Genomic DNA, 24,906 nt, shown 5'->3' with positions numbered 1-24,906 from the left:
AATGAATAAATAATGCTATAATCAACAAATTAATGGCCTTTTCTAATCAGTAAATTACAGAAAGCTTGAAAATATTGATCTGACCATTGAAAAAAGCTCAGACTATCAGGATAAACAACATTATAAGTAGCAAAGTCAAAAATAAAGACAAAAAGGGAAATATCTAAATTGACATTCTTTTCTTTTTTTTTAAAGCAGACTTTTTTTCCCTAGCATCTATTTTTATTAAATATTAAGAATAAATGAAGTCATCAATCAATATCTTTTATATCACCCATCTTCTGCAGGACCCTGGGAGTTAAAAAATGTAAGCACCCTCAGAAACACCACAATTTGGTTGGGAAAAGGAAATAAGCACATGAAATATTAAAAGGCACAGAGATTAATATCATTTAAGTACAAAAAAACTGGAAGCCAGTGTGTGATTAATTACCAATGAACAGAGAAGGGCCACTGCAATTTACAAAGGCCAAAATGTGAACACTTTGGACAAGGATATATTTAAGCAAACTCTTCAAGGATGAGTAAAATATGAGCATAAAGGAGACAGGAAGGTGAAGACACTCGTTCCAAAATATGGTAGGAAATGACCATAAATCAGGTAAAGATGGAATATTTGGGAGAGCAGGGAAAAGAGCAAATGTTGAGAATCTTCTTATCAATCTAGGAAATTGGATTGTATCCTCAGTAATCTGAGGAGCCCCTCAAAGTGTTTGGGCAAAGGAGTGACACAATCAAAAGGGACATTAGTCTGGCATCACGATGTAAGGACCAAAAGGAGACAATGGACAAGAAAACCCAATAGTCCGGGCATGACGTGGTAAGGATCTGAACCAGGCTGGACCAAGGGACAGTGGTGTGAGAGACATTTAGGACAAAGAATTTATAAACTCTAAGAAACCAAAAGATTCACTGGTCTCCACAACGCGTGGCCAAGAGAAGGAAAGGATCATTAACAAAATTTAAAAATTAAGGAGGAAAGCTGGTTTCAGAGCAGATGAGAACTCAACAGAAATAGATCACAGAACAGTGAGACCAAAAATCATAAGATGTGGTGTGAATACTGGCATATATTCTTTTGAAAAATAATCATAGTAAATATACTATTTTAAGTAGTATTTTTCTAATTATAAAGCAACTCAAGTTCACTGTAAATTTGATGCTAAAAAAAGAACCCAAAACATAAAAATCACTCAGACTCCTGCTACCCAAAGATGACTACTTGAACATTGTGTCTATCCTGTCAGTCTTTTTTTAATGTCAAAAATAATAACAAAACAATAAAGAACTTAAAAAATAACAAGAGGGCAAGGGAGGAGGCAGAGAGGAGGAAAATAGCTAAGATTTATTGACTGCCTAGTATGTTCCAAGTGCTAGTCTAATCTCTTAACATACATTAATAAAGCTATCTCTATATATAAAAGCCAAGTGACCAGAACTCCAGAACTGGAACGACTGGAACAACTGGTTGCTTTGATGCGCACTGTGTCCCGATCGGTCCCCCCACCCCAATCTGGGGCAAGGCCGGCCAGCCAACCTCCCGCAGCCCCTCCCCCCTGGCTGGCCCGGCCCCAATTGGCCCCAATCGGGGCGGGCTGGCCGGACCCCACCCATGCATAAATTCGTGCACCGGGCCTCTAGTTCTTTATAACAACCCTATGAGATAGGTACAATTCTTATTTCTTTCTGCTGATAGAGAAACTAGAGCCGAGAGCTTAAGAAACCTGCCCAAAGTAACAAAGTGTTGGTCTCTGAGCCCAGGCAACTCAGCCTGACCCAGGATCTTAACCACCATGTAGTAGTATATTGCCTCTTGCATTTGAACACATATAATAGAACCTATACTCATTCATTCATTTTTTAACCAAGTCTTTAAACTTAGCTGCTCACATGAACAACAGAATTCCTTAGGAAATATCCATTTGAGGGGGAGGCAGGCTGCCAACTGGCATCTTTTCTTTAAAATAATTATTTTCCCAGTGGCTGTTGTTCCTTCAGTCTCTAGCGGTGGGGCCCAGGAACCTGGATTTGAGCAAGCCCTCCAGGTGATTCTGATGCTCACTAAAGCTGGATAACCACTGGTCTAGATTATCCTTAAGATAAATTCCACCCAGGAAATTCTAGAATTCTATTATTTGTGAGCAAGTCCCTTAAGGTGCTTTACACATTTTACAGGGCAATGGACTAATGTCTCAAGTTTCCTGAGAGTCTTAGAATTACATCTGGCAGCATACTGCTTTTCCCTACAATGGAAATAAAGCCCAATTAACACACAATGTTCCCCCTGAGAACTGTTTAATTTAATAGCTACCCCAACACATTGGAGGGCCATTTTACTGTATGCTATAACTTAGAAAAATCAGTTACCCTAGAATAATCAAAGCTCTCACTAACAAAGAGTAGGTTCCTCAAAATGAGAAACACACACAGAGAGAAAGACTTTCTCATCATGAATTAATCCCTTGACTATATTCCCAGAGATAACACAGAAAACCCAAACGAGTTTTTAATACTGAGAAACAGTCCAGAGGATGATTTGTACACTCTCATTTTCATCTATTTTCACTTCCTCTTAACTGAATATGAACAATGGGCAATTTTTCATAAAAGTTTTACTAGACGATGCCAAATCAAGCCAGAATTATTGGATCAAAAAGCCTGCGGTATAAACATCATTCACAAATCACAGCACCTTCTAGGCCTTCCACAATCCGGCCCAAACACGCCGTCATGCTCATCCCGGAAGGCTCTCGGTTCCTGCCAAACTGACACTTACAAGCTCCAGGAGGCGCTCTCCCCACTTCCCCGTCTTCTGTTTCCATCACACCCTCTCACCCTCTTTGGCCCAGCCCAATCCTGCCCTGCGCTCAAGGTGGACTCCTACACACGCCACACCTACCATCCCAGGCCAAAAGGCTATCTCCCTCTTGGGAGTTGGACAGCATCCAGTGACAGGGCCTGCACTGCCATCAGCTGATGTGTTTCATCTCCTCTTATCATCTCCAGTGTCAGTGAAAGACCGGGACTTACACATTTCTGCACGCTCCCTCACCTGTTCTCTCCCAAACCTGCCATCTGGCATCTTGGGCTTGTCCCTTGGTTTCAGGGGTACCCACAGGTCTCGCCACAAGACCCTCCTATGCCTCTCAAGGGATCCCACCAGCCAGGTGAGTCCCCCACACCTCCTCACCTCCCTGTGGGGGAGAAGGGGAAAGGAGGAAGCAGCTGGGAGGGAATCCTGACCTACAGGAATCTTGCTACGGGAAAGGGGGGTGGTTATAAGATAGTGCTTTCTTGTGAAGCAGGTCAGAGACCAGCTTCCCTGGGGTATGATATCCCTGGGGTATATGTGAGTTTTTCACTGTCCTCTGGGAGTAGACATTAGAATTCCCAAGAGAAGATGTAGGATAAAACCAGGCCTGGACGCAAGGCAATTTTGTTAGGATCTGAAATCTATCCCTTAGAAATCAATCAGCATCTTGTCTTTTCGGAGTTTATTTTCCTGTCGTTCTCCGTGTTTGTGGACGTCTTTTACAAACGGCCGCCTGGTTTAAAGAAAACCAGGGAAGGGGTTGTCTGTTCCATAGTTGTTAGCACATAGGGCGGGAGGCTACCAGCCCACCTCCTAGGCCTCAGGATGAGCGTGGAAGTGAGGCAGAAACAGAAGTGAGGCAGCCTCAGGGGGAGGTGAACAGGAGTGCCAGTCCTATTCGTGAGCTACTCACCCCACCGAAGGCCCTCCTGTCAGAGAAACCTGGACGTTTCCGGGTTCTCCTGAGTAAAGGCCAGGGTGAGCCCTCACAGTCACAGGTGCTTCATAAAGATAAATCCATGTGTTAACTCCTTCTCACCAAAACACAGCCAGTGTCCTCAGCTTTGGTGGTCCTAAAGGCAGCCATCGCCAGGCATAAGATGTGACTTGGAGCTCACCCCGAGACACCGAAGAATCGCTACTCAGACCATTCTCCGCTTAAGGACCAGCTGTGCTCCAAGGGAATACTTGCCACTGGCCACACCCTACAGCCACTAAACTCCACTGGACCGCTGGTATTAACCTCTTACAATATAGCTTGGAGCACAGAAAAGACACAAAATGTTTAACAGCCTCTCACTGGCAAGTCCCAGTGGCTACTCTGTGCTCTCAAACATGCTGCTACTGGCTTCCCCAAAACCCCAGGAGAGAGAGAGAAAAGAGAAACAGACTCCCAGTTCCTTCTGACTCAAGGATCCCAACATCAGAGCTAGTACTAATTCCATATTTAAAACTACTTGATTATATTAAATATGTGTTAAAATACATTGAAGTTAAATTAAAACGAGGCAGAGGGCAAAAGTACAATGAATGCTGCTGTGAGGACTCTCCAGGCTTACTTTCCTAGAATTCTGAGTGTTTCCAATAGGTATAGCTGCAAAAAGCATTCAGATTTCCAAAACAACCCACCACAGTCTACTGGACATTATTTACCAGCATTCCAATGTATGTCCGCAAGCAGAGCTCCCTTCCCCGACTTAAACAGAATCCAGAAGTACCCCCCCCCCACACCCCCATATAACACACCTGCTGGGAACTGGAACCAGCTCCACAACAGTGATGGGAAGGCCAGACCTCTGTATCACAGAAGCTTCAGGAAGGTGGAGAATGAGGTAGAAACTACACACAGCGATGGGAGCAACACGTAAGACCAGGCCGTGACCTTTCCTTGGAAATTGTTGTTTCTGATCAGAATTTCTCCTGGACAATAGTGTCCCAGTACAGACTCAAGGACGTGACCATAGATAGTCCTACTAACGCAGAACCCTCTGCACAGGTGGCTCTAGGAAGCTACACTTTTATGATGATCAGACATATTTAAAAAGCCCATTCTGCCCAATGTTCATTGGGGTAGAATTACTTACACTATTTACAACAGCCAAGACATGGAAGCAACCCAAGTGCCCCTCCACAGACAAATGATAAAAAAGCTATGGTACATACATATAATGGAATATTACTTGGCCATAAATAAGAATGAAATCTTACCATTTGCATAGGTGTAGATGAACCTAGAGCAGTGGTTCTCAACCTTCTGGCCCTTTAAATACAGTTCCTCATGTTGTGACCCCAACCATAAATATTTTTGTTGCTACTTCATAACTGTAATTTTGCTACTGTTATGAATCGTAATGTAAATATCTGATATGCAGGATGGTCTTAGGTGACCCCTGTGAAAGTGCCAAAGGGGTCGCGACCCACAGGTTGAGAACCGCTGACCTAGAGGTTATTATGCTCAGTGAAATGTCAGAGAAAGACAAATATGATTTCACTTATATGGGAATCTAAAGAACAAAATAAATAAATACAATGGGGGGGGGGCGGGTAAGAAGGCCATTCCAAGGTTTTTGATATCAGAATTATGAACTGATGTTCCATTTTCCATGTCAGTTCTCAAATGTCCGTTAAGCCTTTGCTTATACATGGCTTCCTCTAAGGATCTTATTTAAATACCTTTCCCAATGCAGTTCCATGTGGGCTCCTACGGCACTTAGCATGATTTGTAATTACTTGCCCTTTACTTGTATATTATCTGTCCTCCCCAGTAGACTACGTTCCACGAAGGCAGTCCTGTTTCCTGTCATCCCTCAGCATCCAGCACAGAGTGTATGTCCATGAACCTTTGATGAGTGAAAGGACATTGTCTTCAGCTCTCTCATTTCATCTTATTGTCACATGTCTCATAGAGGTAGAGGACAAGTCATTATTGGCCAGTGAATGAGATAAATCAGAACAGCTTGGTGGCTCAAGATCACAGGGTGATTAAGTGGCGAGACCAGACCGCATCTAACACCAAGGTTCAAGCTTCAAGTTGCAGCCAACTCCTTTCCAGTCTCCCATGCTGCCTCCCTTCAGCAAATATCAAAGTTTATTAATATCCAACTGACTGAAGAGATGGTGCCTGTGTCTCAAAGCTTTATATTTACTTGTACGGCAGGCAACTGTACATCTCAGAAGCATAGGCCATCGGGAGCTTATGTGGAAATGAAATGATTAATAGCACTCAAATTAAAATCACAGATGATGCCAAATAAAAAGAAGAAGAAAACTCAAAAGGGGGAGAGACACTTTTTGGCCAGATTCTGTGACCAGTGAAGAATAAATATCTGGTGTTAGAGTACACATGTGTGAGATTTTAATGGATGGATATGCTCCTAAAAGCTACAAACAAGGTACTTTTTAAATAATCATAGCTAAAGAAATTCATAGACTAGTAAAAAACACCTCCTTGTATGGTAAGAAATTCACCTTCCCACCTGAAAAAAAAGTATTCTAAGTTTTTATTTTTGTGCATCAATTTTTCTTAAAGCAAGGCAGCCTATGGGTTCAAAACTGAGCCAGCATAATCTGAAACCAACTCATTACAGAAAATGTGCAGTAATCAGCATGTACTTTTTAGCCTAACTCAGATAGAGTAACAATTTACCTTTTAGGTATGAAAGAATATCAACATCAACGAGGAAAAGGAATACTTCTTTTTTAACCTAAATACAATTGCCAATGAAACATGTGAACACTTTGGCACACAAATTGAAACAACAACAACAAAAACACACACACAAAGAAACAAGCCATCTATCAAAACACAGTAAAATATGCTAAGAAGAAACTCTGAAAAGACCTGGAATCATGTCAGTCATTTAAAACCAGCTGGGTCAGAACACTGACACACTCTGCCTTCGCAGGACTACTTACAAGATGACGATTCTAATTACCATATCACCACTAGTATGCCAAGTTAATTATAATTATTGTTATACATTTTCCATGTACTGCCATACAGTATATGACCTGAAGTGGAGAGGGTTTGGGGGGAGGGAGGAGAGAAGAGGGAGGAGGGATTTTGTGTTTTGTTTTAGTGTTTGTTCTTTGCAATGGGGATGGGTGAGCATTGTTCCTATCTCCTGCCTTCTGGAGGGTCAGTCAGTAAGGAACCTCATTTGCAAGTTGACAGGACAAGATGAGAGCAGTGCATTATGGGACAGAGCTGTGGTAATTGACTCACACATAACTCATGGTCATGAGCTTCCTTAACACTGGGCTGTGTCTAACCCAGTGAGTTCACCAGCCGCACAAGGTAGCCCCTATGGCAGTGGTTCTCAACCTTGGCTGCACATTAGAATCACCTGGGAGTCTTTTTAAAATCCTGATTTCTGGGCCTCATCCTCCGGAAATTCTGTTTCTTTGTGACTAATGTTGTGGCCCCACCCCATAACAAAGAAACAGAATTTCCAGAGGATGGGGCCCAGAAATCAGGATTTTAAAAAGATTCCCAGGTGATTCTAATGTGCAGCCAAGGTTGAGAACCACTGCCCTATGGAGACTGAGAGCTGTGTACAGCGAAGCACTGTGTGGCTTTAAGGTGAGAATTCACGCCAGGACAAGGGAAACCCAGTGCCCCAGACCCCAGGAACGTTCTGAGAGCTGAGCAGGCAGTCCATATGCAGCAGAACTGGCCAGCTGCCAGAAAGAGCTAATAGAGAGCAAAACTCAGCATCGGAGGAAAAGTCCACTGGAATCCACAGGGACTGGGTGGGGAGAAGAAAACGAAGTCCCGGGCAATGAACATGAATGGGAGGCGCTAGGGCAGAGCAAGCTGGTTGAGAATTTGGAGTGGAAGTGGAGCCTGTGGACTTTTTCTGAGACACTGGACAGATGTAACTATAGGTAGCCAGAAGCCTTAAAAGTGGAGACAGAGGGCCCAGCTGGTGTAGCGTATTTCTGGAAGACAGTAGGAAGCAAGAGCTGAAGATGTAGCTATTTCTTTCACTCACTCTGTTTTTTTCTCCTTCACCCCCAGCTCTAACACACACACACACATACACACACACACACACACACACACAGACTGTGCGTCCTCTATGAGAGAATTTGATCAAAGCCCATTTCTGTATTCCCCTGGCACGCGCTCCCTGCTCCTTCACATCCTCTTTCCCACCTCCCCTTCTGTAATAACCACATGAGCCAAAACAAAAGTGAACTACCCATGAGAGTCATAGGTCCACTCCAGGAACCACAAAATGCTCTCAGGTTACCAGAACTTGCTGGTTAGAGACCTGAGCAGAGAGTGTTAAGTCTAGAATAGGACAGAAAAAGCATAAAGATAGCCCATGAGCATAGCTATGGTCCTTAGCAATTGAAGGTGATTATAGCCAACAGCTCCCATCATAATTATCAGAAGCCCATAGCAAGCGCATCTCATCAGGAAGTTATTTATAACCTGAAAGCTTTGTCTTCTTTCTCCCCAGCATCACTCTCTACTTTGTAAGGAAGGTATCAGCCACTCCAGACCCAAGGAAGCAGGAGTCCCCGCATTACGGTGGGCGGTAGGGGGAGGGGTGGATGCCCCCAGAAGAGACGCCGGAAGTTAAGAACACAGGTGATGTAATGGAACCCACATGCCTCCTTCCACCCGGCTCAGGGCAATCAACCCGGGGCCATTGAGCACAGCTTGTGAGGCAGGCAACCTGTCGAAAACCCACAAGAGCAAACACCACTCTCTTCCTGAACAGGAATAACTTTTTTACAGAATGACAGCCCACTTCTTCTAGCGTTTAACCATGTGCCAGGCCAGGCCCTGTGTTAAGTGCATCACGTGCATTCACTCACAACTAGCCCACAATGAGCCCGGTGTTAACCGGGGTGGGATTGGGCAGGGAGAAGCCACAGAACTGCCCCGGGTTCCATTGGCCCTGGAAGAGCTGGGGTTCGAACGCAGGCAGCCCAGCTCCAGCAGCCACAAGATTCAACTGCCTTGAATATGCTAGTTTCAGGATCGATGCCACAGTAGCTCCAGAATGTAAGGAGCCGATATAGGGTTAAGCCTCGGACTGACCTGTTGGCAAAGTCACAAACAAGTCCCAGCTTAGAGGGCACAGTCCTCTTAGCATAATTAGGCTTGACCTTATAACCTCCCTAGACCTTATCTGGGAAGCTAATGGGCTGAGGGAGGTGCAGGAAGTGGCCAAAACAAGTGAAACTCACAAGAATAGTGTAACTGTGGTAACCACTACCTTGTTTACCTCTGACTATAAAATAAAGGCTCAGCTTGCCTCTGGATCTTTCTCTGTGGCCTCAGCCAGGCACAGGAAGATCCACGGAGACTAAAGAGAGCTATGCTGATCATCTGAACGCTGTCTCTGTTTCCTTCATTCGCTGACTCCATCCACACCTTTGGGAACCCCTGGCCCGCTGGGGCTGGACCCCGGCACCAGAAGAAGTCACAGTTTAATCCCAGGGAGACCCATTGAGAATCCAATTCCATCCATTTGCAAATATGAAAACTGAAACCCTGAGATGTCGAGTGACTTGCTAGAGGTCACAGCCTACAGATCATCTCTCATCCAGAGCAGATGGTGCTAAACAATCAAACTAGACTGTAAGTTCCTTGGGGATCAGGATCCACTAGTTTTAAAAATACAGTATATGGCCCTCGCCTTTTTGGCTCAGTGGATAGAGTGTCGACCTGAGAACTAAAGGGTCCCGGGTTCGATTCCGGTCAAGGGCATGTGCCCGGGTTGTGGGCTCAATCCCCAGTAGGGGTCATGCAGGAGGCAGCCAATCAATGATTCTCTCTTATCATTGATGTTTCTCTCTCTCTCTCCCTTTCCCTTCCTCTCTGAAATCAATAAAAATACATTTTTTAAAAATATAGTATATGGCATATTCCTCTCACTGCTCTAATCCCTATTCAAACTTTCAAAACATCATCATAGATTAGAAGTCTTCTGGTATGGTCAAACCAGGTCATTTTACAGGAAAGGAAACCGAGGTCCTGAAAAGTGACATGATTTGGTCCAAGTCATCTCTGTGATTATAGTTGAGTTTGTGTCGAATTACTAATGAGCCATTTACATCTGCTTTATCATTTCTACAGGATGTTTGACCTGAAAGGTTTAAGTCCCAAGTTCATCATTCCCAAAGTGGTATGAGATGTCATGTAAGTGAAAAAGGAGATATCCCATGAGAATACATGTAAGAGTCCCACAGGCCACTCCTGGACAACAGCTCTGGAAGAACGCGTGCGTGGAGGACAACACTGTACAACCAGAAACACTGATTCCAGGCGCTGGGAGTTGCACGGCCCAGCCCCTTCCCTTCTTGCATTTAATACCGTTGCCCTCCACCATTCCTAAAGAAATAAAGCTCATTTCTCTTGAGAGTTTCACAGGAATGAAATAACTAGAGACACCTTAAAAGCTAGCAAAACCAAATTTCAGATCGTCGTTCTAAGATAGATATAGCTATAGATATAGATATAGATATATAGATATATAGATATATAGATATATATTTTTAAGTAAGTCTTTCCCATAGGAAAATTTTTCAGATTTATCTCAGGAAGACTTTTGCATTCTGTTAAAATGTACTGCTGTCCTCCACCTGAAGGGAAGTCATTGAAAATGCAATTCAAATCCAGAAAGGTTCCCCTTCCAGCTGAAATTACACACCAGGACATAAGCATATTTCTAGAACAGATACTGGCAAATATCTTTCACCCAATAATATAGAGACACTGTGCAAATGAGAACTGGGGGTCCACCTTTATACACTGATAAGAAGTTTATTTACAGCCAGAAAGTCCCAGGTCTGGAATTCACTCCCACAGTCTTGACTTGTTCACTTAAATTTCTCACCTCTCCTTACAAAAAAACAAACAAAAAAACAAAACACACAAATACAAACAAAAAAGTTAAAACTTCTATTTCCTTTATAAAAATTCAAGGCCGGGGGGAAAAAAATGGGAAAGCACCTGATAAGACCAAAACCTATTATTACTAAAGTATTACAGCTAAGAATTCCTACATGCTACGAAGTCAGGAACTGAATGATTCGATTTCATATACTTGCAAACGTATGCCATTTCATCCTGCTGAAAATATTAGTTGCATAAATATGCTCTTTACTTTTAAGCAAGAGTAACCTGCACCTGCCTTTCTAGGCTATATTAGGAAACCGGGATTAGCATTTTTGCAGGGTGACAGTTCCACAAGCCATCATAACTCCCGGGAGGGGAAGCAGACTCTGCATTTCCCATCAGGTAATACCCAGCTGCCTGAAATAGGAGCAACAGGAAGCAACCAGCAGGCCTGCTTCCCCACAGACAGCTGGCGCATGGCAACACCGCGCAAGCCGCCAGGGGCTAGAGAACGTGCTCAATAGACAAGCTTCTGAAAGGCAGAGAGTAGCTACATCTCCTCCCCAGACCCAAGTCCCAAGTTCCAGAACAAGACCATACCAAGCAGGGCTGGAAAAGCCAAGGACTAGAGAAGTTCAGAAGCAACAGGAACCTGACAAGCCCCCAGCCTTGCCTCCTCATCTCCTTTCTAGATAATGAAATTAAGAACTCAGCCAAAGGCACACCGGAGGTTTATAAGCTTTTCCCTCCCGTGCCCTCCCCATAATTTTGAAAGTTCAAGCTCAGGCTTTGGGTGATTACCTTGGGGGCTGGTTTTGCCACTTTTTAGATGACCTTGAACACATTATTTAACCTTGATTTCCGCATCTATAAAACACGGAAAACAAAAGCAGCTGCCAATTATCGACAAGGAAGCCAAGAATACACAATGGCAAAAAAAAAAATAAAAATAAAAAATAAAAAAAAATACACAATGGCAAAGGAGAGCCTCTTCTACCAATGGTGATGGGAAACCGAATGGCCACACGCAAAAGCATGAAGTGGGACCCTTACCTTACAACATACACACAAAAATAGTCCAAATCGGATTAAAGTCCTAAATTAAGACCTACAACTATTAAACTCCAGAGAGAAAACATAGGGAAAAGGTTTCTGTACATTGGATTTGGTGATGATTTCTTGGATATAACTGAAAAGCAAAGGCAACAAAATTAAAAATCGACAATGAGACAACACCAAGGTTAAAAATTTCTGCACATTGAAGGAAACAATCAACAGTGAAAAGACAACACACAGAATGGGAGAAAATAATTGCAAATCACATATCTGATGTGTTTAATATATCAACTATAATTTTTAAATACATTTTAAATTAAAAATGGCAAAAAGGAGATAACCAAGATGGTGGCATAGGTAGACGCCGGTACTCGCCACCTCCCACAACCACATTAAAATTACAACTAAAATACAGAACAATCATCTTTCAGGACCACCTGAAATCTGGCTGAATGGAAATCCTACAACTAGAGAAGAAGAAGAAAAAAAGTACATCAAGACTGGTAGGAGGGGCAGAGGTGCAGACAGGTTGGTCTGACACTCACCTGTGGCATTTTTTTTAATTGGGTGGGATATCTAGGCTGCAGAGGCCCCCTGTGAGAAGCAAGGGGTCCCAGCCCCACACCAAACCCCCAGCCCAGGGTTCCAGAGCTTCCAGAGCTGGGAAGAAAAATCCCCATAACTTCAGGTTGTAAAAAGCAGTGGGGATTGTGGCTGAGTGACAGAGGCTGCTGGATACCCAGGTGTTCATTTTAAAGGGCGGCTCATGAACTTACTTGGCCATCGATGGACACATGGATTGCTTCCACTTCTTGGCTATTGTGAATAATGCTTACTTGGACTTGGCCCCTCTGAGCTCCAGCACCAGGCGGCTTTGGGAAACCCGGATACAACCAGGGAGGAATTGGAGTGTCTGGCATCGGGGCAGGATCTCAGGGTGGCTTCTCCCAGACTGAGATGCAAGGGTCATTGTTCCTATGCTGGGACCACCACCCTCACAGAGCTGACTGGCAGCTATATTTGAGCTTCCATCAGCAAAGCCCACACTGTTTGCTCTGCCCTGGTGATTCCCTGAGACCACGCCTTATCCAATTTGCAGGCCCACCCAAGCTGTTTGCAGCAGCTTTTGCATATGAATGGCCTGGCTCAGGCTTCAGACTTTGTTAAAATCTATTAAACAAGCAGCAGCTGGCATCAGCATGCCCCAAACCTATCAAAAAGTGGCCCAAGACCCAGCACTAGCACCAGCCTGCCTTGCTTCTCAGCTGGGTCTCACCTGGCTAATTCCTAACCCAGTGATGGCGAACCTATGACACTCATTTTTTGATTTTTCTTTGTTAAATGGCATTTAAATATATAAAATAAACATCAAAAATATAAATCTTTGTTTTACTATGGTTGCAAATATCAAAAAATTTCTATATGTGACACGGCACCAGAGTTAAGTTACAGTTTTTCAAAATGCTGACACGCCGAGCTCAAAAGGTTCGCCATCACTGTCCTAACCCAATACAAATAGCAGCCACCTGCAGATCTCTCTGTAGCTCCTGGCAGGTGGCCCCAGGCAGTGGCTGGTTTACACCTTCCAGAAGGCCCCAGAGCCAGTGCACCCAGTGGACAGCCTCAGACCATACCAGATTATAACTCTCCACGTCCACAAGTGAAACACGCACGGGGCAGACTCAGTGAGCACCAAAGCCCCACTGAATTCTTCATCTCAATGTTGTCTTTTATTAAAGCCATCGCCATGAAAACAGACCTCAGATATATGGGTAAATGACATACCATTCCCCTTAGTACGTATGTGAACACACACACACACACACACACACACACACACACACACACACTATTCCCTCTTCAAGGGTTACAGTATTCCCAACTCCAATAATATGGTCTAGAAATCTCTATGGTTAGAAACATTTTTAATGTTTTATTGGGAACTGAAGTCACAATAAAAACCATAAAACCCTTCATATTTTCATATATTTTAGATACTATGGAATCTACTGAGCCATGATGTAGTGATGAGTAATGCACAATTAACTTGTATTTCCTATCCTTGGCTTGCTAGAAGGCCCTCCTATCTACAAAGACATGTTTTTCCTGGATCTTCTCCATCCAAATATTCAATGGTTTCTGATTCTATGACCCAGAGATTTATATTTCCAGTTCCAAGATATAAGAAACACAAGATAACAGAGTAGCTTAAATGCTACTCTGATGCTTTAAACATTTTTCACAAAATACCGACTTCTGCACATGGGCCACGAAGTTTCAATTGCACTGTACCGCGCGCCCGCACGTGGTATTTTGTGGAAGAGCCACACTCAAGGGGCCAAAGAGTCGCATGTGGCTCACGAGCCGCAGTTTGCCGACCACTGGCTTAGGAGGAGGAGAACCAGGCAGCTGTGGAATCTCTCTTTTCTCTACAAGGAGGTGGATAAAGCAGGGTGAGCACACGTGCTCCTGCAGGGGCACCCAACACGCAGAACACGGCGACATGGACCTACAGTCTGCGTTTCTGAACATTCCAGGCTCTTTCCCCAAAAAAGACACAAGTGAGTAATCCAAATGGCCAGGCATGATTCTCCACCTTCATTTGTCTCGGAAGGCTTCATTCCTAAAACACCTACTCTACAATCTACTTTGCCTCCATTTTTCTTTTCCAAAATCCCTCTTCCTTCTTAAAATTATGCCCGAAAGGCCTACCTTGCAATTCCCTCACCCTTGAAAAAATAAGTCTTATAGTGGATGTTCAGACCCACTTCAACCAACACGGGCTAGAACGCTGCAGAGGCTGGGAGAACTGACCGCCATCAAGGCCTTGGAGTTTCCCAATTTCCATTTATGTGGTAATGACTCTTTGTAATACAGATTGGTTTATGGTCTATAAATCAGTTCAGACACAAACCAAGCTGGCTGTATGACTTGGGCAAATCCTTTAATGTGTTTTTTACCATCATATCCATTTTTAGGTGTGCAGTTTGATAGTGTTAGGAATATTCACATTGTTGTGCAACAGACCTCACAACTTCTCATCAGACTGAAACTCTGTACCCAATAAACACGGACTCCCCATTGCCCTGCTCCCGCCAGCACCCACTATTCTGTTTCTATTTCTATGAATTTGACTACTCTAAGCCCGTCACATAAGTGCAAGTATATAGTATTTTTCCTTTTGTAAATGTTTTCTTTCACTAGGTTCATCCACATTGTAGATGAGAGTGTTAGAATTTCCTTCCTTTTTAGGGCTGAATAATACCCCATTATATGTATCGACTACATTTTTTATCCATTCGGCCATCGATGGACACGTGGATTGCTCCCACTTCTTGGCTATTGTGAATAATGCTGCTCGGAACATGATCTCTTGGAGACCCTACTTTCAAATCTTTTGGATATATACCCAGAAGTATGATTGCTGGGTCATGTGATAATTCTATTTATAATTGATTGAAAGACTGCCATACTGTGTCCCATAGCACAAATCCTTTACCTTTTTGCAGTCTGGGTTTCCTCATGTGTCAAGTGATCATTTTTCAAACGGGGCTGAATGGGATAAACTCTAGGACACACTTTGGCTAGACCAGGGGTTCTCAACCTGTGGGTCGCAACCCCTTTGGGGGTCGAACGACCCTTTCACAGGGGTCCCCTAAGACCATCGAAAACACATATATAATTACATATTGTTTTTGTGATTAATCACTATGCTTTAATTATGTTCAATTTGTAACAATGAAAATACATCCTGCATATCAGATATTTACATTATGATTCATAACAGTAGCAAAATTACAGATATGAAGTAGCAACGAAAGTAATTTTATGGTGGGGGGTCACCCCAACATGAGGAACTGTATTAAAGGGTCGCGGCATTAGGAAGGTTGAGAACCACTGGGCTAGACTGTTACTGCCAGAGAGAACTCGGTCCCTCTTCTGTCTGATCGCCTTCTGCAAAGGGAAAACTTCTGATCCCCAGTCTCCAAATCATTTCTAATCCGCTCAGCTCTTATATTGCCTGTCACCAAACTCCCGATTCACTGCGGAAACTTCTAGATTGTTTAAAAAGAAAAAAGCAAAGCCAAGGCCGCGGGTTTGTCTGCTTTTCTTTCAGCAAAAGGCCCTAGAAGGTGAGCTCACCTGGGTCGCAGAGCTCACAGGCTTCTCTCTGACATGCAGAGTTGCACCACCCGAGAGAGACCCTTCAGCACAGAGCCCGCAGGGTGGTGGGTGGAATAAAGAAAGTGGTGCTTCCTTGGGTTAATGTCAAAATGAACGTCATTTGTCTGAGGCCACTCGCTCTCACTGACCTCACACTACTGTGGAATTCAAGAGTAGCCACAGGCAGCTGAAACCAGTTTGGCTCAGTGGATAGAGCGTCGGCCTGCGGACTGAAAGGTCCCGGGTTCGATTCCGGTCAAGGGCATGTGCCTGGGTTGCGGGCACATCCCCAGTGGGAGATGTGCAGGAGGCAGCTGATCGATGTTTCTAACTCTCTATCTCTCTCCCTTCCTCTCTGTAAAAAATCAATAAAATATATTTGGGAGAAAAAAAAAAGAGTAGCCACAGGTTACAAAATACCCCAAATGGATATCTTGCTTCTGCAAATGCAGTCAGAGACGGTGAGGTTCTTCCTGATGAAGTAAAACTTTGATCGGAAGCTGGTTTTCCCAACCGTGGCTCCCACCCCAGCCCAGAGAGAGACATCCCATCTGTCCACTGAGCAAGGATCTGTGGCCTTTAGACTCTTGCTGCTCCAAACGTGGCCCTCGGACCAGCAACACTGGCCTCACCTGGGAGTTTTATAAAAATGCAGAATTCCAGGCCCCACCTCCGAGTGACAGAAGCAGAATCTACGCTTTGAGAAGACACCCTGGGGATTCACCCACACGTTTAAAGTTTCAGAGGACAATTTTGAACCACTTAAATAACAGAACTCATAGCAACCCAAAAACATGTCAGAAATACTACCAACAGGCTGGCTGTTCGCTGCTATTTGCAGGAGGGCTGAACACACCGATGTGCACCCCACAGTGGTTTCCACAATGAAGCGTAAACCCTGCTCATCTCCAGTTAGAATTTCAAGTTTGTTTCTCAGCATCTTGGACCAACTAGCTTGTCTTACAGGTGAAAGTGGGCCCCAGGCAGCTGCTGTAAAGTCAGTAGCTGCTAAGGGTCCAGAAGCCCTGCCCATTCTGACACAGATTAACTGTCCCAGGCGTCTGTAAAACTCACTGCATCCTCACTCGAAGCTACACCGCCCCTCTGCCCAGCATCCACCCCATCTTTCTCCACATGTCCGGGTCACCTCCCCAAATCCCTCAGTCACCATTCTCCCTCACGAGTGCTTTCAGTGGAGATTATTTTGTGTATTTATTCACAATTTGTACAGAGCCTGCTTCCCAGGAGGAATTTTTTGTTGTTCATCCTCACCCGAGGATATTTTTTCCATTGATTTTTAGAAAGAGTGGAAGGGAGGGAGAGAAGGAGGGAGGGAGAGAGAGGGAGAGAGAGGGAGAGAGAGACACATATATCTTTGGATTGGTTGCACGCACCAAAACCTGCAATCCAGGTACATGCCCTTGACCAGGAATCGAACCCACAATCATTTGACCCTTCAGTGTGTGAGCTGATGCTTTACCACTGAGCAACCCTGGCCATGGCCCAAAAGGATTTTATGTGGCTTGTAAAGATAAACACATTATTAAAAAGACAAGCAAAATTAAAGCAGACTAAAAAAAACACAGTTACAAGTCTTAGGGGATAATGTGTGCGTGCCCACTCCTGCTGCTTCTTGGCTCCCCAGCCCCACCCCCCATGCCGTTCCTGCCCAGAGAGGAGAAGAGGATTCACGTAATTGATGACTTTGAAAATAAACGGGGATGTTCAGCTCAACTCCCTCCTCCTTTTTGCCTCCTGGGAGCATGCGCATGGGAGTAAAAATCCTGCCCACTCCTCCTTGGCATGCGTCTCACCTGTGCACCTGGCCCACGTGGGAGACCCCCAGCTGCCACCCTGGGGAGGCGCAGCATTTCCGGTGGCTGGCTGGCTAAGTCTCTTTAATGCTGGGATTAGTAGAAAGTGCATTGCACACATTATACTCTTCAACCTTACTTCTATCACAGTTTAATTCCTTTGACTCGTTTCTTAACTCAGAACTCAAGTGAGGGGAAAGGGTGCTCTTTATGGGATCCTTTAAAAATCCCCACAAATCAGGAACACTAATGCTCCCAGCCACTTTAAATAGGTTATTAATACTGATCGGGTGGGGGGCCCGGGGGGAAGAAGGCCTGAATTTTCTGACTATTGAGGCAAAAGAGAAAACATGACCAGTGTGCAGATACCACTAGAGGCCACTCAGTGGTCACACTACCCACACCTCCCTTGCCTTCCTTTCCCATAGAGACTGGAAATTCTAAAACTTGCCTTCCCCCAAATCACCGCAGCCAGGAAAGGCCAGGGGGCTCCATTCCGGCCCATGGGACACCCTTGAGAGTCAGCGGGCACAGTGGTGAAGCCGGGGACACCACAGAGCCCCTCAAACTTCAAAAGAGCTTTTGTTACGTTACATGAGGCACAAACACACACTACACAAATGTTCACACATTAAGGACAGAGAGTTGTCAATGGTTGGCACGCAGAAAGCTCTGGTGACAAAACCTTGGGTTCTCAGAAAATTCAGAATATAATGTTGCTGCAACACTAACTCAGATTTCCCTGTACAAAGGGGTGGTTTCCTACACAGTGTTTCTTGCCTTTTTTCCAATTATAAAAAGATATGTGACCTGGCCGGTGTGGCTCAGTGGTTGAGCGCCGACCGTAAACCAGGAGGTCATGGTTTGATTCCCGGTCAGGGCACATGCCCGGGTTTCGAGCTTGATCACCAATTGGGGGGGCATGCAGGAGGCAGACGATCAATGATTCTCATCACTGATGTCTCTGTCTCTCTCTCTCCCACCCCTTCCCTCTCTGACATCAATAATAAAAATATTGATATTTTTTTTAAAAAATAGAATCAATCGCCCTAGCTGATTTGGCTCTGTGGACCCTGCAGACTGAAGGGTCCTGGGTTCGATTCCGGTCAAAGGCACATGCCCGGGTTGCGGGCTTAATCCCCAGTAGGGGGTGTGCAGCAGACAGCCAATCAATGATTCTCATCATTGTTTCTATCTCTCCCTCTCCCTTCCTCTCTGAAATCAATAAAAATATATTAAAAAAGAAAAGACTGACAAAAAGGTTAAGAAAGAAGTAGGTAGTTAAAAGGGTAATCTAAGAAAAATAGTTTTGTGAAAAGTACCAAAGATTTTCAACCAGTTGTTTATTAAGAAAAAAATCCACATCATACTAGGTTAACACTGCTCATGTTCTAAGAATATAGCAACCAATAAAGCCTCCTTTTAAAAAGGTTTTGAGAAGGATCTTGTTTTGATGACTTCAGGCCATTCTGAGAACTCTGCTGCACACAGGCCTTTGCTGTCAGTTAGTTCTCAGAGCCTCTTGCCAAAGGACATGCAGCGTGGAGGGAAGCTGAGGGGCTCTGGGGTTAGTTAGACAGGCCTGGGTTTGAAGCCCAGAAGCAACCCCTAACACTCTTGGAGCCTCAGTTTCCTCATCCATAAAATAGGGAAATCAACTTCCATATCATAAGGTCATTGGGAACATTAAATAAAACAATCTGTGGAAGATTCCTTATACTCAAACCACCAGAGCTTTATTGAGATCCTTTTAACATGAAGAATTCTCATGGGTTTCCTAAGGCATTCATCAAACTTAAAAAAGAAAATCAGTAGTCGATAGCTAAAAGAAGAGAAGGAGAAAGAGGGGAAGGAGGAGGAGAAAGAGGAGGAGAAGGAAAAGAGAAGGGAAAAGGAGGAGGAGAATGAGAGGAAGGGGAGGGGGGAAACTAACACCATTTGTGTAACTTCCCTCCCCTTGCACCTGTCACTTCACACCCCTACCTTGAATTGTCAGTATTTCTTCATTACACTGAGAGCTCCTCAGATGTTGAAACTATGCCTCATTTTTGCTCTTCCCCTCATTTTTGCCCAGCACAGAATAAAGATTCAGTACATACTTGCTGTTTTTCTCTTTGGTGGAGAGTTAAAAGTTAAATTTTGGGGCTCTTACTAGATGTTTATTGTGTAGCTCTCTGCTGTGTTTTTGATGAAATTTGTGACACTGCTACCGAGAAATGGGATGGAAGGAAGATCCAAGTTTTCAAAGTAAATAGAAGCAAAGATCAGGGAGAATATGGAGATAGGTACACAGAGTCAAGGTATCACTCTAAAGATTACTTATTTCCGAGGGAGAAATGTATATTTGTGATGGAAAGACCTGTCAATCACCCACTCAACCAAGCCATTAAACTCAGCATCACCAATGAATGCCAGGAGCAAATAATATAAAACACAGCATTGGCCATGAAGTAGTCTGACCAAAAATGTTTTGTCTGAGTCTAACCACACCTTTAGACTGAACTTCCAGCACACAAGAAATATATGGAGTGGAGGAACCAGGTAAGTGACACCATGAGGAAATACTCAGATAAATGTACAAGGTGGAACATTCCACAAGTCAACTAGCCTGTCCCTTCAAAAGCCCGTGTGCTGGAAAAAGAAAAATGTTGAGGCGCTCCCTGTTCTAGATTATAAAATGCTAATGAGCCAAATGCGATGTATGAGTGAACTTGATTGACTCCTGCTTTGAGGACATTTGAATATAGAGTGAATATCTATAATAATAAAAGGATAATATGCTAATTAGACCGGACAGCCGAACAACCTCCCGGACGACCTCCCAGACGAAGCCGGAGCTGCAAGGGCTGAACCCCTTGCATGAATTTTGTGTATCAGGCCTCTAGTATGAGTATATTAGGGAATGATTATTAATTTTTTAGGATGTTAAAACTCCAGCAGTTATATAAAAGAAAGTCCTTATTTCAACTTTTTGTATGCTCGGAAATTTATCATAATAAATGTTAGAAAACATGCAGGCAAAGCAACAGCAAGCTAATTCCTCTCTGTCCTAAACAGAAATTTCTTCCTCTTGCATTTAATACCAAAAATGAATTAGAAAACTCTTGTGTCAATGCATTTGGGCCAGTTACTATAAATGGTTCAGACACCCTCTACAACAGAGTCTGGGGACAGCAGTTTTACTGTGGAAAAAGCATAGCCCTCTTAACTGGGTATCATTTTCACCGTCCTCTGAAACCTTATTATTCCCACACCAAGGATCCTATCAGCACATAGCTAATAAGTTGTTGGATGGGCCTGGTATTTGCTTATTTACCATTTTTTAAATAAAGTAAAATCATTTATCTTCTTTTAGTTGGACTCCAGTAGAGAAACATAGAAAAACAAATACCACAGCTGGCATAGCTGCTATTCATGCTTTCCAAGGCTTCCAAGCCATCACCTAGCAGCTCAGTTTTGCAGGGGCAGCTTGTGCAGGGAGGTGCTGCCAACCACACAGATTTCTAGGAACGACATTTTCCTACAGGCCACAATGGCTGTTTGGCCTCACATGAGAACCCTGTACTCAACCCTAGCACCCCTGTCCACAGGAGCTGACTCATGCAAGTCAGCTCACCGAATCCAAGAGCCACTGCTGTTCAGAAAATAATAATGGATTCTGCTCCCAAGTTCATGTAACTGAGGGGTCTTCAACCAGCAATAAAAATAGCTTTGGATAAACTTGTGAAGTTGCTTCTACATAAGGACACTGAGTCATATGGTATCACTCAAGTTTGTTTGTTTCAGTGATGCAGGTGAAATGTAAGAAATGCAGGTACGGAGGCAATGATGTTTTACGTAGTCTGGGTACTTCGTCACCCAAGCTCCTGGGGACGGGAAAGGCAAGCAGCAACTTCATTCCACACACTGGCTGTTTCTATTCCTTCTGGAAGCTTTCTATAAGGACAGCTATTAGAAGGTAAACTTGATAAATTAGAGCTTTTCCAGAGATAGAGAGAGAGAGAGAGAGAGAGAGAGAGAGCCTACCTTATAGCTAAAAGTTTGTATCACTTGGGAAGAGTATGAAGTGAGAATCTTAAAACTAGTTCAGAGAGCTCTCAACTTTTTGATTCTCTCCCAAACTGAAAGGCAATGCTTATAATACATATGCAACACATTGTATATAAATATACATAACGTCTCCAGGAAAATGGGGAGGAGAGGGTTTCCTGTTGACTTCTGACTTCTGCCTATTTGGGAGGACAGGGAAGTCTTACCTAGGTACAAGGATGCATTTTCCCTCTTGACGTTGTCATCTAAGTAGGTTGGTCCCAGGGTGTAAATAGGTGTGGAGCCCATGCCAATGAGGATCTGTGCACAGACGAACAGAGCCACAAAGAGCCAGTGGTTCTTCCCGCCCGAGTCCTTCCGGCAGGCGCGAGGCTCCACGGTCCCCGTGAAGTTGCCATTCTGACACAGGCCTTCGTTGGAAGCCGAGGCGTTCAACTCTTGGATCTGGTAGGGAGGCGAGATGAAGTGAGGTAAGGCGAAGACCACCGCCCCGAGGGCGATGAGAAGGCCACCCACGGCCAGCCACAGCGGCCGCCGCCCCCGGCCCCCAAAGTAGCTGACGAACACCACCACCACCAGGCTCCCGATGTCGAAGCAGCTGACCAGCAGCCCGGACTCCGAACTCTTCAGGCTGTAGCGCCTTTCAATGGTGGTGATGACGCTGCTCAGGTACCCAGAGACCATTAACGACTGGATGAAGGTCAGAAAGCACATGCAAACCAGGAAGCAGCGCGAATCAGTGAGGACCACATAGAGGCACCTTCTCCCCTGAAGGGTAGCCAACGTGGACGACACCGACATGGCTTTGCCCATGTCCACCCTGTGGTTGCAGTCCACGAGCCCCGCCATCTCTGCCGAAGTGGGCGGGGCAGAGGGGCTGGACGCCAACCGGCTCAGGCATTGTTTCAACTCCTGGCGGCCCAAAGCGTCTGCACCGCCTGGCTGGGCGCCTGCACTCGCGGGGCTGAGATCTGGCCGGCAGGAGGTGCTGTTCAGGACGGGTAAACTCTTGGACCTCAAGGTCTCTGGTTCGCACTTCGGTTGGACAGCTCCTACTGTGGCCGCGGCTTCCAGCTGCTCCCGCGCCTGGGGCTGCAGCCCAGTGCTGGCGTCCATGGCTCTTAGGATTTAGATTCGATCGCTGATTGCATTCAAGGACTCCCGCGCTTTTCATCCACCGGCAGGAGGGCCCGAAGCCGGGCCCACGCAGTCGTGCCCTCCACGGACAGGGGCTGGGGGATACAGAGCTGCGCGGCAGGACATCCTCACCAGCAGGGAGGTGCCCAGGGCATCCTGAACGCAGATGCGACCCCGAAGCTTCGCAGCCGCGCGCCCCAGGGGGCAGGGGTCCTCGCGGTCCTGCGCTGAGCTCTGCTCGGGGTCCACCTCGGGGTGGCAGCTCGCAGAAGGAGCCTGGTGCGTCCTGGGCGCATCCCCTCCGCCGCCGCCTCTCGGCCCGCCGCCCGGAGCGAGAACGCCCGCCCCGTACCCAGCGTGGGGGTGCTCAGCGCTGATGCCTGCGACGCATCCCGCCCAGCTGGCTGGGCCAGAGGCGTGCTGTCCTCTCCACCTCGGCTCGCGACACCCTCGGGAGCAAAGATGCCAACCTGTAAAGCAGAGAGAGGGAGGTCAGCAAAGGACGGCTGCGGCTAGGGCTGGCGTTCCGCGCCCGGGGGCCAGCGCGGAAGAACTCGGACCGTCCCAAGTGGGACCGAGGGTTGAGCTCGGAGCAGAGCCCTGGTGGCGGCGGCGGCTGGAGGACGCAGCCTCTAGTGCGGGAACAATAAGCAGCGGGCGGTTGGCGGAGACCCTCCCTCATTGTCTATGGAGGACCTGCCCCCGCCCCGCCCCTTTTGCCATAAACATCGCATCTGCTTTTATATGGGAATAATTATCCACCTGGCAGCTCTGACTCAGAGGCAGTGTCTTTTATTCGCGTGAACTAATTGCAACCTTTTGGTACTCCTACTCCATTAACTCAAAATAGAAAATGCCCGAAAGAACAAAGGAAAGTTTGTGTGTGTGTGTGTTTAACAAACACAATGCATTCCCAATTTTCAAAAAAAAAAAGGGGGGGGCTACGTGTGTAGAAATGTGTGTACACAGTTGTGTGCAGGCACGTGTGCGCGCCTGGATGCGAATCCATCTGCCCCATCAGTTAGAGACACGCACTCGAAGCCCGAGGCAGGCGCAGAAAGGTCAACGCGCCTGCCTCTGTCTTCCCGACACTAAAAATAACCCCCGCGCCGAAGAACTCTTCAATGACAAACACCCGGAGCGTTTGAGGCCGCGGCCCACACCTAGTCCCAGCGCCCAGAGTCAAGCGAAACCGAAAATTACTTTGCTCAGTGGAGGGGTGGGGGAGCCACAACCAAACAAAGAGACGCGGGCCCCAGGGGCAGCCCTGGCGCGCGGGGGCCGGCGGAGGGGTGCGCTACTGGCACCCGGCGCCCTCCACCCGGGTGGGCCCGGGGCGCGCGCGCGGACACGCACACACACGGCATGTCTGTGGTGGAGCCCCTCGCGCAATCCCGCACCAGGTTGAATTCAGCGAGAGCTGAAAACAGGTGTGTCCCCGGGGTAAAACCGAAAAACAGGTGTGTTCCGTTCCATTCCCAGTCGGGGGGCGGGGGGGGGGGGGGATGAGCACCAGGGGGGAAAGGAGACAGGACTGCGCTGCATTGGGTTTCATTCCCCAGCGCGGTTTTTTGATGGTGCTGAGAAAAAAAAGGAAAAAGGGGAATGGAGAAAGGCGGAAAGGCTGGGCTGCAGGGGCGGCCGCTCCGGGGTCTCCCTCGGGTCTGGCGGGCAGACCCGGCTCCCAGATTCCCCGCCTGCCGGCCGCTCGCAGCCCGGGCTTCCCCGCCGCCTCCCGACCTGGGAGCCTTCCTGGGGAACCCACTGGCGGCCCCGCGCCGAGCCGGGGAATCCCGGCGAACACCCTCCCGCACCGGGGGCACACGGGCCCCTGCCTGGGAGGAGCGGGGGAGGGGGGGCACCCCCACCTCCGCGCAGACTCGGGTGGACAGGGAGCTCCCGAGCCGGCGTGGAATCGCAGGGACACCCCCGCGCGCGCTCACACACACACACAAAGCCCGCGAGGGGCACAGGACCGCGGGGGGCAGCTCGCCGCGCTGCGGGGGCGCAAGCCG

The 24,906-nt window shown here is 46.2% G+C and overlaps 1 protein-coding gene across 3 annotated transcripts in view; it reads right to left on the bottom strand.

Moving 5' to 3' along the window:
* The window catches only part of SLCO5A1 (solute carrier organic anion transporter family member 5A1), a 91,455-nt gene extending 68,543 nt beyond the window's left edge, over positions 1-22,912 (bottom strand). For all 3 annotated transcript variants that reach the window (XM_014457451.2, XM_023755496.1, XM_023755497.1), the window contains exon 1: positions 21,961-22,912. In XM_014457451.2, coding sequence (XP_014312937.1) covers positions 21,961-22,870 — 910 coding nt within the window. In that variant the 5' untranslated portion in view covers positions 22,871-22,912. The remainder of the gene's footprint in view (positions 1-21,960) is intronic.
* Between the last annotated feature and the right edge of the window lie 1,994 nt (positions 22,913-24,906).

The sequence above is a fragment of the Myotis lucifugus genome, unplaced genomic scaffold (genome assembly GCF_000147115.1).
Source record: "Myotis lucifugus unplaced genomic scaffold, Myoluc2.0 scaffold_77, whole genome shotgun sequence".
NCBI classification, from domain to species: domain Eukaryota; kingdom Metazoa; phylum Chordata; class Mammalia; order Chiroptera; family Vespertilionidae; genus Myotis; species Myotis lucifugus.
The sequence above is the reverse complement of the archived record's forward strand: the minus strand, read 5'-3'. Positions and strand labels throughout refer to the sequence as shown.